Genomic DNA, 16,740 nt, shown 5'->3' on the forward strand with positions numbered 1-16,740 from the left:
CAAGGAAAAAAGCAATAAAATTTTGAAGTTAATTAAAATTACTAAATGTGACTTGGTACTTAAAGTGGGCAAGCTATTTCATAACTATTCATCAGGTATTTTTTGAGTATGCCTAAGTGCTGTGTGTGTGCTGGAGCACTCACTCTATATATATAGTACCCTCTATATACTATCTATAGTATATATATATACATATATATATGTATAGCATCTTGTTGGCATAGTAGATACAGTGCCAACCCTGGAGTCAGGAAGACCTGAATAAAAATCCACTCTCAGATATTTAGTAGCTGTGTGACCCTGGACAAGTCACTTTAACCCTGTTTGCCTCAGTTTCCTCATGATAAAATGATTTGGAGAAGGCAAATCACTATAGTACCTTTGCCAAGAAGATCCCAGAAAGGAGTCACAAAGAGTGAGACATGATTGAAAACAACCAAAACAAGCGCTATAAATGAATGAAAAAATTTAAGAGTTTACTATTGCTAGTTTATTTATGGGATTATTAGTTGAATAAGGATATGGGATAACAAGGTGCTTTCTCTGGTTCTAGTGGAGACTGGCTTGCCCAGTTCTTTGAGTACTTTCTGGGAAAGACCATGATGCCAGAAGGGATTAATGTTTCCATCACATGCCAATAAAGTACAGAAAGTACAAAGAGAAATGATGAAGGGGAGGCGGGATATAGAGCCAGACAGTGGGGTAGAGGGCTTCTAGCAACATGAGGAAGAGAATGGGGAGGGGAAGGGGCACACAGTTACATAACCATGGATTGGAGTTGGGAACACTGGAACAGAATGAACCGTTGGAAGATGGAAGAGTACTCAGGGTAGGAGTTTGGGGGGGGGGGGGTCTCATTTTTTTAGGGTTTTGGTGAAAGACACATTCTTATCTGGGGTTAGTTCATTAACTGTGTCTCAGACTGCTACATCTCAAAGTTATAGTGTTTTGCAGGTGTCCTGCAGGTTTATGAAACATATCTAAGGCTTACAGATCTTAGACGGGCAATTAGTAGGACCAAAGACCCTTATGGCAGGATCGAGCTAGCGTCCCCTGATTTAGTACATACTCTCAGGATGTGGCTTTTGGTTAATTTGTGAGACAGTTTACAAGTAACTGTTATGCTCCTTTGATTTATGGGACAGTATATAAGTGACTTCAAGGATCCCCTTTGCAATATTACATGTAGAAAATGAGAGACAGTTCCTGATCACAAGGAGCTTTAATTCTAATAGGATATGGGAGGGTTTAGCTGCAAGTCAGATAGAAAGGCTATATGGTCCTTAGTGTGTACAGGCAAAGCAGATGGTAATGCATATTCTTAAGGGTTCCATTTGTCAGTGCCAAGGACTTCAAGAACTTTGTTTTCTGTGTTTAACCAAAATGGCTATGGCTGCTGATGAGAGGGGTTACAGCACCTGCTGAAGCAGTTGCCATTTTTCATCTCCACAAAGGTTGCTGAGGAGGCTAGTTTGGAAGCAGATTGGGTTTGGGGATTAAGAGCTAAATGGGAAGAGGAAGAGAGGGAGGGGAAGAAAGAAAGGAAGGAAAAGAAGGAAACAAATAAGCAGCTGTTCCTGGGTTTCTTTGCCTTCCCTCACTTGAGGGAATTTAGGTTGGTGGCCATTGGTAGCAGTGTTGGTAAGACTCATAAGCCCCTTTTCCACAGAGGATGTGATACCCCCTCCCCCTTAGTGTTGGTTGTGAGGGCCTGGCTGCTGATATAAGGAGTATTCCTGTTCGTATGGCTCTTGGCCTTAACCTGTCTGTCACTGAAAGTTGTGTTGATAGTCTCAAGAATGGTGAGCTTCTTCATAGGGGTTACTTCCTTTGATTAGGGCTGTGGGGTCCAGGAATGGAATGGAATAAACATTTATAAATAATTTATAAATAAATGTATGTACCAGGCACTGTGCTAAGAACTTTTAACAAATATCTCATTTGATCATCACAACAATCCTCTGAAGTAGTTGCTATTATTCCTATCCCTGTTTTACAGTTGAAGAAACTGAGGCAAACAGAGGTTAAATGACTTGCCCAGGGTCACAAAGCTATTAAGTATCTGAGGTTAAATTTGAACTCAGGTTTCCCGACTTAAGGCCTGGTACTTTATTCACTGCACCATCTAGCTGCCATTGCTGCCTCTAAATAAATCCCGTCTGGAGTGACACTATTGTTAGAGTCAGAAGTTGGCCTATACAGGGTTTGAAGGGTTTAGGTGATAGTAGTAGTAGTTGTTTAATGAATTTGGTACATGGCGCTTTCTTTCTCTTTTTAAAAGAAATTTATATAGTATTTTATTTTTCCCCAGTTACACGTAAAAATACTTTAACATTCATTTTTAACTCTTTGAGTTCCAAATTCTTTCCCTCCCTCTCTCCCTATCCCTTCTCATTGAGAAGGCAAGCAACTCCATATAGGTTATACATGTGTAGTCATGTAAAACATTTCCATATAGGTCATGTTGTGAAAGAAAACATAGACCCAAACAAAAAACCCTCAAGAAAAATAAAGTTTAAAAAGTATTCTTCAATCTGTATTCAGACACAACCTGGATAGCATTTTTCATCATAAGTCCTTCAGCATTGTCTTAGATCATCGCACTGCTAAGACTAGCTTAACTCATTCACAGCTGATCATTTTACAATATTGCTATTACTTTGTACACGGTACATTACACTTTGTATCAGCTCCTGTAAGTCTTTCCAGGTTTTTCTGAGAGCATCCTACTCATCATTTCTCATAGCACAATAGTATTCTATAATAACGACTTAGCACAATTTCTTCAGCCATTGAAGGGGGATGATGGGCATCCCCTAAATTCCCAGTGCTTTGCCACCAGAAAAGACCTACTATAAATATTTTTGTAGATAGAGGTCCTTTTCCTTTTTTTTTTCTTTATTAGGATACAGACCTGGTAGTGATATTGCTAGGTCAAAAGGCATACAAAATTTTATAGCCCTTTGGGCGTAGTTCCAAATTGTTCTACAGAATAGTTGAGTTCACAACTCCATCAACAATGCATTAATGTCTTATTTTTCCCACATCCCCTCCAGTATTTCTTGATTTCCTTTTCTGTCCTATTAGCCAATCTAATAGGTATGAGGTAGTACCTCAGAATTGTTTTAATTTGCATTTCTCCATTCAGTTGAGAGTTACAACATTTTTTTCAAATGACTGTAGATAGCTTTGATTACTTCATCTGAAAACTGTTCATATCTTTTGATCACTTATCAATTGGGGAATGGTTCTTATTGTTATAAATCTGACTATATGTTTGAGAAATGAGGCTTTTATCGGAGAAACTTGCTTCAAAATTTTTTCACAGTTATGATTACTAACTGCAATTACTAACTAAAAAACCTTCCTCCTGATCTTAGATGAATGAGTATCAGAGGCAGAATAGACTAGGTCCAGTTTTGTGAGCTTTAAAATATCAGAAGAGCCATCAAAGATCTCAAATACTATAGCTAGTAACAATGATAGGTGAGCATGACAAGGAGCTGCCCCTAAGGAATGTCCTGCTTAACTCAGCCCAGCATTGACCTGGCAGGTGAAATAACATGTACTACAAGCAAGAGAGTAACTTGTCCATCATATTTACCATTAGCAGAATGAATAGGGGAGGTGGAAGAATACTTTCCCCAGGGACCCTGGTGTGTAGACAGTGAATGGGCTTCTGATTTGGAATATTGTACTTTGATCCTTGCCCTGTTTTCTCAATAAATATCCCTTTGTAAAAGCTAACTGTTATTAATGTGTTAAGTATTGGGGAGATGATAATTCTTCAAATGATATTGGAGGAAATATTGGGCTCATAGGAATACCAGACAGAGGAATGTTGGGCTCATAGGAATACCACACAGCTTCCTTTCGGGGCCCTAACCTTCTAGGGCATGGTAAGTCCAGAGACTTATTGTATTACTTTTTATTTGTCCCTTCCATTGTCAGGTTCCTTGCCTTTATGTTCCCACCATGTGATGTCTGTACCATATCCACTGGCATTTTGGAGCTATGAGCAATAATGGTATCTGAAGACAATCCTTTCCAAAAGGTTTAAGTAGCTTGCTCCCGATACATTACTGAGCAGAATCACTATTTAGACAATTTCTTCCTCATGTAAGAGTGAGGGTCATATGAGTCTATCCATAGCCACTTATCCCTGATACCTAATTTGGGTAAGATCACTTGTCATTTGGATCAATAAAAGGCATTTCAATTTGGTGAGATTTGTTGAGGGACTTGGACATACCATGTAGAACTTGTATAAAATTAGTGAGCTGGTTTAGAATTGAGGATTTAAGCACATTTGGCACCTTAATGATAGAAATCTCCAGCCAAACCCCTGAGAAGGAATCACTGGGGGCATAGGGGGTGAGGTAGAGAGATCTCCAGTCTCTGCCTCATTCTGATCTCATCCCTTGACGAAAGGAAGACGTTATTGACTTTGATTGGTCAGAGGATTTTGAACTTCTCACTGGCATCCTAGTTTTAGCAGTGTCCCTGGAACACTTAATGAAGTTGCTTCTTTGGAAGCTGAGGATGAATTAGGAAAGCAGAAAAGCTATTCAAGGAATATTGAGGGCTGCAGCAAAAGAACTTTCAAGACCTACAAGTTACCTTTTTGTCACAACGTATTCAAAACTTAAGCTCACATTCTCCTGGATGCTGTACTGATAGGTAAATATGTGATAGATTTTTGACATGTTTTATTCTTACTTTACTACCTATTGCTTGTCAGTAGACAATATTCCATTCTAAAACTACTTAAATCTGGCCAATTGATACCAACGGATACTCCTAGGGAAAGCACATGATTTGGGGTTAATAAGTCACCATCAATCAATGCTAAGGCCATTGACCCTTTACCTCAGGTTGAAGTCAATCCCTCCTTAGCTGAACTTCCAACTGGAGAAGAGATTCTGAGGGCCATTAAGTTCCTTTCATGTGGCAAACAACGTGGTGCTGATTCTGTTCCAGCTGAGATTTACAACGTAGGGGGACCCTTACTTATACGAAAGCTGACTGAAATTTTCTAGGTCATATGACAAGAGGAGGTTATCCCCCCAGGAGTTCAAGGATGCCTCCATTGTCCATCTCTATAAAGGTAAATGGAATAGGTTGTCCTGCGACAATCACAGGGAAGTCTCTCTCTTAGTCATTGATGGCAAAATTCTTGCTAGAGTCCTCCCTAGTAGGCTGATCCTTCACCTGGAAGATGGTCATATACCTGAGAACCAGTGTGGCTTCAGAAAGGGCTGAGGAACACTCAATATGGTGTTTCCTGCCTGACAACTCCAGGAGAAATGCCAGGAGCAGAACAGAGGTCTGTATACAATGTTTATAGATCTGACCAAGGCCTTTGATAGTGTTAGTCATGAGGGCTTATGGAAAATTTTGTCAAAATTTGGTTGAGAAGTTCATCAGCATTGTGCATCAATTTCATGATGGCATGTTTGCCCTGGGTTCTGAATAGTGGACAATGCTCTCATGCCTTCCCAGTCCCCAGTGGAGTGAAACAGGACTGTGTGCTTGCTCCCATGCTTTTTAGCATGGTGTTTTCAGCCATGTTGCCAAATGATTTCAACGAGGATGAACACGGCATCAAGGTCAACTACTGTACTGATGATGAGTTCTTCAATTTGAAAAGGCTTGTAAGCCAAGACCAAAGTGGAGGGAGTGCTGGTGCATGATTTTCTGTTTGCAGATGATTGTGCACTCAATGCAGCCTCTGAAGCTGAGATGCAACAAAGCATGGATCAATTCTCTGCTGCCTGTTCTAGTTTTGACCTAATAACACCAAGAAAACACAGGTGCTTCATCAGCCACCACCACACCATCCATATGTAGAACCATCAGTTACAACATATGAAGTTTTGAATGCTATGGATAAGTTCATTTACCTTGATAGGGAACTTTCCAGGGATGTACACATTGACAATGAGATTGATGCACGCATTGCCAGAGCTAGCTTGGTGTTTGGGAGGTTCTGAAGAAAAGTTTGGGAGAGAAAAGGTGTTAGACTGACTACCAAACTGAAACTCTACAGAGCCGTTGTGCTAACCTCATTGTTGTATACCTCTGAAATGTGGACAGTCTACCAGTCCCATGCTAGGAAACTGAATCGCTTCCATTTGAACTGTCTTAGGAAGATTCTGAGGATCACCTGGTAGGCTAAGGTACCAGACGCTGAAGTCCTTGCTTGAGCTGAACTGCTAAGCATTCAAACTATGCTTCAGAGAGCTCAACTCTGATGGGCTGGCCACGTATTTCTAATGCAGAATGTATGTTTGACAAAAAGACTATTTTATGGAGAACTCACATGGAGCAGGGGATCACATCGGGGTCAGAAGAAGCCATACAAGGACACTCTCAAGATCTCCCTCAAGAACTTTGGATTCAACTGTGCAACATGTGAGACACTGTCATAAGACTGCTCAGCATGGTGTGCCCACATCAGAAAGGGTGCTGTGCTTTATGAGCAAAGCAGAATTGAAATAGCACAAAGGAAACGTAGGGTGTGCAAATTTGGGATATCCACCCCAAATATTCACACAGACTATCTGCGTCCAACCTGTGGTAGAGCATTCCAAGCTTGTATTGATCTGATCAGCCACAGTTGGACACACTGAAATTTCACTTTATCATAGTGATGTCATTTTGGTCCTCTTTGAGAACTAAGGACAACAACTAACCAACCAACCCCTGGAAACCTGAGGGGAAATAATAGATGTACTATGGGGACCCAGGCTGCCATTGTAAGTGGAGGTTAAGACAATAAAAATAATAGCTAACCTTTGTAGAACACTCCGTGCCAAGCGCTGTGCTAAATGTTTCATAAATATCTCTTTTGATCCACAGCAACCCTGGGAGGTAGGTGCTATCATTGTTTCATTTTACATGTAAGGAAACTTAGACAAACAGGTTAAGTGAACTTGCCCAGAGTCATAGAACGACTGTCTGAGCTTAGACGTTAACTTGTCTTCACCTAACACTCTATTTACTGTACGACTTAGCTGCCCTCAAGTCCAGAGCATGCTCTATACCAGCAGAGCAAACCCTCAGAGTCATTATAGTGCATAACTTGACAACCAGTAAAACAATGGTAATGACATTAACCCAAGTGATTCTCCTGTAGCCCTTCTGACATCCCCATTGACATCAGTCATTGCCACATGCAGCAGCTGCTGAATGTCTTTGCTGTTCCCAGAGCCGTAACTACATTGTACATTGCAGACTGAAGAGGGAACGACTACTTTCACCATTAAGGAGATTCAGTGATAGCATCAGTTCCCTCTGCCTCCTGTAGGTTACCAAAGCAATTCCAGCTGTGCTAGGTAGGCATTGGGGGATAAGTTGGTGATGTTTATGGCATTATTCAGTGATGAGAATCTTCTGTGCTGACCCTGGGTAAAATTTACCTTCAGCACCCTACTTGTCGTGCCCTCTCTTCTTTTGGTATTCCCTTCTTGTGGACTCCCTTGTCCCATCTTTTTTATGCAGGGATGTGGCCCTTTAGGTCCTCAAGTGCAGCCCTCTGACTGAATCCAAACTTCATAGAATAAATTGCTTTAATAAAAGGATTTGATCCACTGTGCTACCTAGCTATCCCAGCCTAGTGTATGGTGCTCCACTAATCAGGGCATTGTGCTTCAGACCTTTCCTTCAGACGTCTGGTAAAAAGAACATTAACTTGAGCTAAGGTTTTATTGTCTAATAATGTTACCCCTCAGAAATAGAAAATAGGAGCAGTGGTCCCATAGAGCTGGGCATTCGCTCTGGCTATCGGGATGGACATGAGCATTGGCATCTTGCTAAGGACATATGCTATGTTTTACTCTGACAAGAGAAGCAGCAACTTTGTACTGGTTCTTGTGACCAAAAGATATATCAAGAAGATTGACCATTGAGTGGCATGAAGGACAAGTTTGCAATTTGCTTCCTTAATGGGCTATAAGAGGCTTGAAGAAAAAGATTTCATTTATTTGTTTGATTCATCTTAGCTCCCTTTCCCTCGAACTTTAACCCCCTTTACCCTATCCCAAGTAATAGCAGCCCACAGTGAGTATATGACAATGGTACTTGTCCAAAAGAGCCTGAGTCCCTGGCTTCTAACTTCTGTCTCTGCATTTCTTTCCTGAGCACAGGACTGCAACTAACAATTTTGAGAAATAAACATTTTCTCATCTTGGTGGGTATATTGAGAATTTAAGAGTTCCTAGCCCCTAAGTCTAATGACAGTCTATTGTTAGGTGATTCCTATAACAACACATTCCTGGAGAATGCTGCAGCTGAAAGGACTAAGAAAGCCCAGAACATTCTCACGTTCCCAGAACATGATCTTGACCCTGTGAGCTGGTCAGGCAGCACAAGTCTGAGGTGACAGTAAAATGTATTCCATCAAAGTACCTTTATCTTTTTGGAGAAAATAATGTTGAGGATGGGTTGTTTTACATTTTAACTAATCCCTAATTTAATTTTTTGAATTTTAAGCATTTCTTTTGTGTTGGAGAAAGTAAGTCCTTTACCTGATATGTAACTCTTTTGTTGAATACTTTTTGAATTGAATACTTTTTCTGATAAATGACCCTTTTTATCCCTTTGAGGGAAACCTTAGTTATGAACCATGACTTAATTTTAAGAGTCACAGGGCCTGGAATATGGACTTGTCATATTGAAGAAAGAGGCTCACTCTTCTCTTTGAGTTTCAGGCTTTTCCCCCAGACACACCTGGTTCATACACATCTAGATCAAGAGCCCCTTGGGAGAAGTCCCTGGGACCAAAGATAACATCTAGTTTTTGCATGTTAAGAAGTGATTAATACTAAAAGAAATTTCAGGAACCAAATCAAAGAGATCCCTATATTTGGAGTGAGAAGACTTGGGTTTGAATCCCAAATATCCCATGGGTGACATTGGTAATTCCATTCTTGTAGACCTCAGTCTTTTCCTCTGTAAAGAGGCAGGCTTGAACCAGATGATCTCTAAAATGTCTTTCACTTCTTAATTTAAAATGCTGTGATCCCTTTGATAAATAATGGGGGGGGTGAACTGGGGTACCTTTTTGTGTGCCTTCTCCCTAACCCTACCCCCATTATGTGACAGAATGGAAAGGGCATTATATTTAGAATCAGGGGACCAGAGTTCAAATATTGTCCTTACTACTTACTAACTACATGCTCTTGGACTAATGTCTCTCAGCCTCAGTTCTTCATCTGCAAAATAAGGATTTTGAACTAGATCCTGCAGTTTCCTCTAGTTCTAAATAATAACTTTAAGGTAATCTTTCACTTTCCCAAGTTAAAACAAATTCCTTGAAGTAATGCTTGAGAAATCATGTCTCAGCAGAAAGACTGGGAAAAGCATATATATTCATTGTACTCTGAAGTCCATAAACCTAAGTGGATTCAGACATGTATTAATAGTACCTGTCCCCTTCTTTCTTTCTCCATTTCCCCCCAGGGAGATTATATCTAATTTCCTTCCATAAGAGTGGAAGAATCTTTTCCAAAATAATAATTTAGCTCAGTTAACTTATTAAATGTATTGGCTACAACAAAAACTTGAAGATTTTCAACTAAATTCAAGCTCTAAGCTACCTGGGCCAAAAGATTCAAGCGCAGAGAATATCTGCATTTTGCACATTCATTTGTGAAGGAATTTTCCCTTCTTTTACTAGCACAAAAAGGCTAGTGCTGAATGATTAACTTACATTCAGAAGGGAAAAGAACAACCATTTATATGGTACCTACTGTATGACACGGTATTAACCTTTTTACAGGTATCTCCTTTGGTACTTGTATATAACAATCCTGAGATGTAGCTACTGTTATCCCCATTTTACAGATGAAGAAACTGAGCAATACAGAAGATTTTGTTTTGTTTTTTCCCCTACTCAAAAGGACAAATGGTCATTCCAGGCAACCATCAGTCTTACTGACCTAGCCCTTTCTTCCATCTCTGATTCAAAAATAGAATGTCTGTAGCTCATCTGAAGATGTCTAGAATTTCCCCATCTCAAAAGACCAGTTACCATTTAAAGGGCCAGATAACAAAAGCTCAAACAGTGATAGCAATTTGATTTTATGTTTATTTTCAAGGTAGGATGCTTTTTTGTGACTAACATTCAGATAAATGTATTATGTCCAAATTCAGGGGCTGCTATTTTCCCTTTCTTCATGAAGTCATCTATAGACAGACCTTTGACTTTCCTGAGCCAGGCTACTTTGCTTGCTTTATCTGGATTGGCTGTCCCAATGGATTTCATGTTCTTAAACTCCATCATTTTGGCTTCGTTGTATTCTTTCTTTTGTTTCACCGTCAGTAGCATGAACCCAGTATTGACCCGATAGGGATTGGCTGTCACAGTATATGTGAGTGGCTTTGCCCTGAGATATGAGGACTCTCCTGTGCTACGAATCATCATACGATTAGGTTTGATGATATTGGTGCTAGTCAGGTTACCTGTCTTTGTGAGCACTCTGTCTTCTCCATCCTTCAAGGTTCCACAGGATTTAGGGCGGATGATCATGGGCTGTGGGATGTGAGAACATACTTTAGAGCTGTGTAAGGACTTCTTTATGTTGGGCTGCAATTTTTGGATTTCAAATGGGGTGCTAGTTCTTTTAAAACCTGGAGCAATACTGGCAGATTTCAACTTCTTGATTTGAGCAGCCTGTTCAGCCCTCCCTGGTAAGAGTGACATATCTTTTAAGTCCAGAAAGTTATTTGGGGTTTCTTGTTGGAGGACTGTAGGTCCCCAAGCATCACGGACATTGGCTTTTGAGATACGGAGACGGTCAGTGTTACTTGTTGTGTGAGCTTGTTGCAGGGAGCTTACAGTCAGAAGGAGCTGATCAGGTGAGAGAGGCAATTGTGAGACCTGTTTCTTTATTCGCTGTAAAGCTACTTCTGAAGTTTCAACAGTTGCAGGGCGATGGTTTTGAATGTTGTCTCCTGTTTTCCCAAAAGGTGAAATGAAGAAGAAAGAAACTTCTTGAAATGAAATACATGAAAAAAATCATATATTTGAAAGTCATTCTAATAACTTGTAAAGACTAAATTGTGTTTGTGTACAGTACTGAAATTACACAATAATAGCTTTAAGATTTGCAAAGCACTTTGCAAATATCTCATTTTATCCTTTATCCCATTTTATAGATGAGGAAGTTGAGGTACACAGGTTAAGTGACTACTTTCCCAAGGTCACACAGTCAGTGTTGGAGGCTAATTTTTAACTTGAATCTTCCTTACTCTAATAAAAAAAAAATGAAACTTTAGGTAGATATCCAAATGAAAGATGTCTCTCAAAAATAATTCCCTTGGGATTGCTAAGAATATAAACTTATGCCAATCATCACAATATAAATATCCCAACCATTGGTTTCAATTTCCAGAATACCTGTTTAAGAATTTCTTTCAAAGCTGCTTTATAAACTACACAAGGAAACTGATCTGATATCTTAAACAGAGGTGTCAAACAGTGCCAAAATACTCCTGTGTGCAGCCTGAACCAGATTAAAATGTAATTGTGAGATATTTAACAAAATAAAATACAGTGGAATATAGTTAATGTTCTTGAGTGATTTCCTCAGTCAATATGCAACAGCAAGGATAGTGGCACAGTTTAGTGACCCCTTTTTCTATTTGAGTTTGACACCACTACCTTAGAGTACAACAAAATAAAACAACCTAGCTTACTTGGTATAGCTTCCTATAATTTTAGTCTATTTCCAAAAATCAGAACCAGTCTTAAAGTATTTGAGGATGAAATATCCCCCCAGATCCTCAAAGGATATCTTGCAGGTTTTGAAAGTAATTTCTACAAAAGAGTTCAAAAGAAGTTTGAGTAGTAGGGAACATTGGAAAAAGTGTGTGGCCTCTCACAATGACTACTTTTAAAAAAAAGATCGCACTCATTTAGATGCACAGCTTGTGGTATATTTAAAAACCACTGTAATTACCATATAGTCAAAGCTCACAGTGGGCATATGGTTAAACTTCTCCTGAATGAAGTTTCTCATGGGAATATCATACTGTAAAATGGGATTCTAGGAAGAGCAGGAGAACCTGAGAACAGTATTTAAGTGTCAGGTATGAAATGCTAATTAAACCTAGTAAGGTTTCTACCTTAACAAACCTCTGAATAAATCTAAAGCTTAAGGAAAGAGTGGAGAAACATTGAATGAAGCCAGAAATTGGTAAAAGGTGAAAGTGGAAGCTTCGGTTTTGACACTTGAAATGATACTCAGCATAGGGTAAGGGCTGCCCATTTTAGAGTAATGTGAACTGGGCCTACTTCAGTATAGGTTGTTAAAGGAACTGAATTTTGATTACCAAGAAGAACCAGTATTGTCACAAAAAAAGGTATAATATCCAGGCAAACATATCCTTGTCTCTTCCATCCTCAAAAAAATCTCACTTAATCCTTCCACCCCCTAACAATCATCTTATAACTGTTCTGCCCTTTGTGGCCAGACTCCTTGAAAGGGCCATCTATAATAGGGGCTTCCATTTTTTCTCTCCTTTCACTTTTTGAACTTCTTGGAACTCTTAACTTGAGTTCCAACTTCACCATTCCACTGAAACAGTTCTGGTTATTAAGCTTTTTGAAGCATACCTCTTAAATTTATTTTTCTTGCTTGTATGTGTATTTTCTTTTGAAACATGGCAAATGTGGACATTTGTTTTTATGTCTTTCATGATGTCATATGTACAATTGATAGCAAATTGCTTGCCTTCTTAAGGAGTGGGGGATGAAGACAAGGAGAGAATTTGCAATTCAACATTCTTTTAAACTTTAAAAAAATTTAATATATTTTGGAAATGTTTAACAAAATAAAATATATTTTTTTCAAAGGAATTTATGGATTTGAAAAAAAAATTATGATTTGAATTGGTAGAGGGGGTTACTTCCTTACCTACCCTAAATTCCCTTCACCAATTAAATCATAGGTATGAAAAAAAAATGCACAAGGCATTGTGTTAGGGTGCAAAGACTATAATGACAAAAATGGAAAACAGTCCCTTTCGTCAAAGAATTTACATGTATTTTTTGACAGGACATGTACACAGAGCTCTTAGAATTACAAGGGATCACATATGAACCAATCTTCTGGCCAGTGAGAAATGCCTTCTAAATCATCATCCCACCTTTACTTGAATACTTTCAGTGACAAGGTCACCATCTTTTAGAGTGGTTCTAATTAATTTTGAAAGAACTCCTGCTATAAATCAATTCTTTCTAATATGGACCTGAAATCTGACTCCCTTTATGGGCTTACTTTGGACAAAGTCCTGCCCCACTAAAAGCAGGATGAATCTACTCTTTCTCCCACTTGGATAGTCCTACACTGCACTTCCATTTCACTTTGATAAGATGTTGTTTGTCTTCCTAGTAGAATATGAGCTCCTTGAGGTCCAGATCTGTTTCATTTTTGTCTCTGTACCCCCAGTATCCAGTGCAGTACCTAGCACATAGTAGATATTAAATGCTTGTTGAATGGATGAATGAATTTCTGACTGTCTGCATTCTAGTCTTCTTACTCCTAATTCTTCTCCTTTCACTTGACAAGTTACTTGAACACAGCACTCCATCATCTTTCGTCTCTGCATCATTGCACTTCCTGATTCCCATGTCCGGAATGCTTTGCCTTCTCATTTTTTTCTCTTAATTTTCTCATTTTCCTTCAAGGCTCAGTTCAAAACTCACTTTCTACAGGAAGCCATCCCTGAGCTCCTAGCCACTAGTGCCCTCCTCTCTGAGATTATCTTCCATTTACTAATGATTTCTTAATAGCTAAATCCAATGACCTTTTCTCAATACTCAATCTTCTTGACCTGTCTATGGGCTTTTCCACTGTTGACCATCCTCTTTGTCTTGATACTATCTTCTTTCTAGGTTTACAGAACGCCGCTCTCCTGGTTTTCCTACTACCCACCTGACCACCCCTCAGTTTCCTTTGCTGGATCCTCATCTAGGTCATGCCCTCTAACCATAGGTATCCTACTGGGTTCTTTTCTAGGCCTCTTCTCTTTCTCCTATTATACTAATTCCTTTGGTGATCTCATCTATTCCCATAGATTTAATTACCATCTCTAATGCTAGTGATTCTCAAAGCTCTCTATACTTCCCTAAACTTTCTATTGACTTCTAATCTTCTATCTATAACTACCTTTCAGACATCTCAGACTGGATGTCATGTAAATATCTTGAATTCAGCATGTTCAGAACTGAACTCACCTTCTCTCCTCCCTCCCCCTTCAGCTTCTCTGTTACTGTCAAAAGCAACATCATTCCTTAAGTCTCTCATGCTGTCAACCTCAACTCCTCACTCTCTCACCTCTTATGTCATTGTCCCCATCCAATGCCTCCGTTCATTTTTTTGCCAAAGCCTTTCAATTTCACTTTTGCAAAAATCTTTCAAATATTTTTTCTACTGCCACCACTCTGGTGCAGGCCCTCATCACCAGTAGCCTGCTGGTGGATTGTACCTACTTCAAGTATCTCCCCACTCGAAACTGTCCTCCATTTAGCAGCCAAAATAATTTTCCTAAAGCCCAAGATGACCATATAACTTTTCTATTCAATAAACTCCAATGGCCCCCTATCACTTCTAGGATGAAATAAAAAAAAATTCTCTGTGTTTTATTCAATTACCTAATGGGAAGCTACTAAAGTTTTTTTGACTAAAAGAGTGCTCAGAAAAGTGAATAAAGAATTTTACTTGAGTAGCAGTGTGAAGAATTGATTGCAGATGTGATAGATTGGAGGCAGGAAAATCCATTAGAAATCTGTTAAAATAGTCTAGGTTAGACCATCTTGTTTACGTGAATATCATAAGATTAGCAAATGCCCTGTTGAAATACAGTTATACTATGTCTGTGGCATTCCATTGGCAGATCAGCCAGTCTGGTAAACTAGCATGTAGTTTTATGAACAAAGAATTCTTACATATCACTTCTATAAGAAAGCAGGAGTGCTGACTTAATATGTAATAACTATATATTTTGACAGTTTGAAAATGTGATTAAGATAATTGTTATCGTTGTCCTTTATTCATATAAAAGTTGAAAATTTGTTCATAAAACATATTACTGCATATCTGACAGGTATCAGAATCTGATCTGTTGCACTCTCCTTTCCCCCAACGCAGGGAGAAAAATGTTAGTAGAAATGAAGAATCTTAGAGTTAGGATGAACTTCAGAGGCCCTCTAGTTCAAACTGTACCTAAACAAGTACAACCTCTCAAAAATATTCAAGTTCATTCACCTTTCCCTTGAACATTTTTAGTGAGGTGGAACCTGTTCCTTCACAGGGGAGTCCCTTCCACATTTGATAGCTCTGATTGTTAAGGAGTTTTTCGTCATGATGTATTGAATGGAAAGCACACCAGTGGGGGTCTTTAACTAAGACTTTAACTAAGACACTTATAAATATACTAAGTAGCTCAGGGATAAGTCCTGGAGCTTCCCTCCAAGTTGACATCAAACCATTAATGGTTTTGGATCCACTTTTTGGATCCAATTATACACATACCTAACTGTACTACAAAATATCCTGCCAACATGTCTGTAAGGGAGACTTCATCCTCTTGAAATATTCCCAATTGGTGCCTCTAATTCTTTTCATCTCACTTCTTAATTCTCTACAATCTGACTTCAGTCCACTCAACTGAAATGATTCCTTTCAAAGTTACTGATGATTTCTTAACTTGAAAATCTCATGGCTTTTTCTCAGTCCTCAGTCCTTATCCTTTTTGATCTCTCTGCATCCTTTGACGCTATTGATCAGCCTCTTTTACTTGAAACTCTCTTCTCTCTAGGACAATACTCTTTGTTTGTGCTCCTCTTATCTGTTTGTTTCCTTCTCAGTCTCTTTTGCTGGATCTTCATCCAGGTCATGACCAGTAACCATGATTGTTCCACATGGTTCTCCTGGGTCCTCTTCTCTTCTCCATCCATACTACTACATTTGGTAATTTACTCAAGTCCCAGGGATTTAATTATTATACCTATGATGATGATACTCAAATCTACTTACCCAACCTAAACCCCTGTGCTGATCCTCAGTCTCATTTCTGTAGCTGGCTATTAGATATCTCAGTCTCGTTGTCCATAAGGTTGACATCTTAAACCCAACATGTCCAAAACTAAACTTATCTTTCCCCTCAAACCCTTTTCTCTTCCTAACTTTTCTATTACTTTTGAGGGCTCCATCAGCCTTCCAGTCACCAAAACTTGCAACGTAGTGTTATCCTTGACTTTTCACTCTCTCTCATTTATATCCAAATTATTGCCACAGCCTGTCAGCTCTTCATAACATCTTAAATGCTCCATGTTCTTTCTTCTGCGACTGCTACCACCTTGGAGCAAGCCCTTATCACCTCATGCCAATACTATTACAATAGCCTTCTAGTTTGGTCTGCTTGCCACAAGTCTTGCCACGCCAGTCCATTTTCTACTCAGCTCTCAGTGATCTTCCTAAAATACTGGTCTGATCATATCATTTTCCCTTTTTCATAAACTCCTGTAGCACCCTCTCACTCCCAAGATTAAATATAAAACCTTCTGTTTGGTATTCATGCCCCACCTCTTCCCACCACCCTCCATCTTTCCAGTTTTCTTATACCCTACACACTACCTCTTTCCCCCCATGAACTCTTGAATCTCGTGAGACATATGTTTTGTTTTTACTCCGGGAATTTTCCCTTGCTGCCATTCATGCCTTGAATGTTCTC

At 39.2% G+C, this 16,740-nt stretch overlaps 1 protein-coding gene and 1 long non-coding RNA gene across 5 annotated transcripts in view; one reads left to right on the top strand and one right to left on the bottom strand.

The window, feature by feature from the left end:
* The window catches only part of LOC140525500 (uncharacterized), a 45,983-nt gene that overhangs the window by 1,002 nt on the left and 28,241 nt on the right, over positions 1-16,740 (top strand). The gene's annotated exons all lie outside the window — the stretch shown is intronic.
* The window catches only part of FBXW10B (F-box and WD repeat domain containing 10B), a 99,167-nt gene continuing 92,499 nt past the window's right edge, over positions 10,073-16,740 (bottom strand). For all 4 annotated transcript variants that reach the window (XM_072640924.1, XM_072640923.1, XM_072640922.1 and 1 more), the window contains one exon: positions 10,073-10,956. In XM_072640924.1, the coding sequence (XP_072497025.1) occupies positions 10,127-10,956 (830 nt within the window). In that variant the 3' untranslated portion in view covers positions 10,073-10,126. The remainder of the gene's footprint in view (positions 10,957-16,740) is intronic.

Source organism: Notamacropus eugenii, chromosome 2, assembly GCF_028372415.1.
Source record: "Notamacropus eugenii isolate mMacEug1 chromosome 2, mMacEug1.pri_v2, whole genome shotgun sequence".
Taxonomy (NCBI): Eukaryota; Metazoa; Chordata; class Mammalia; order Diprotodontia; family Macropodidae; genus Notamacropus; species Notamacropus eugenii.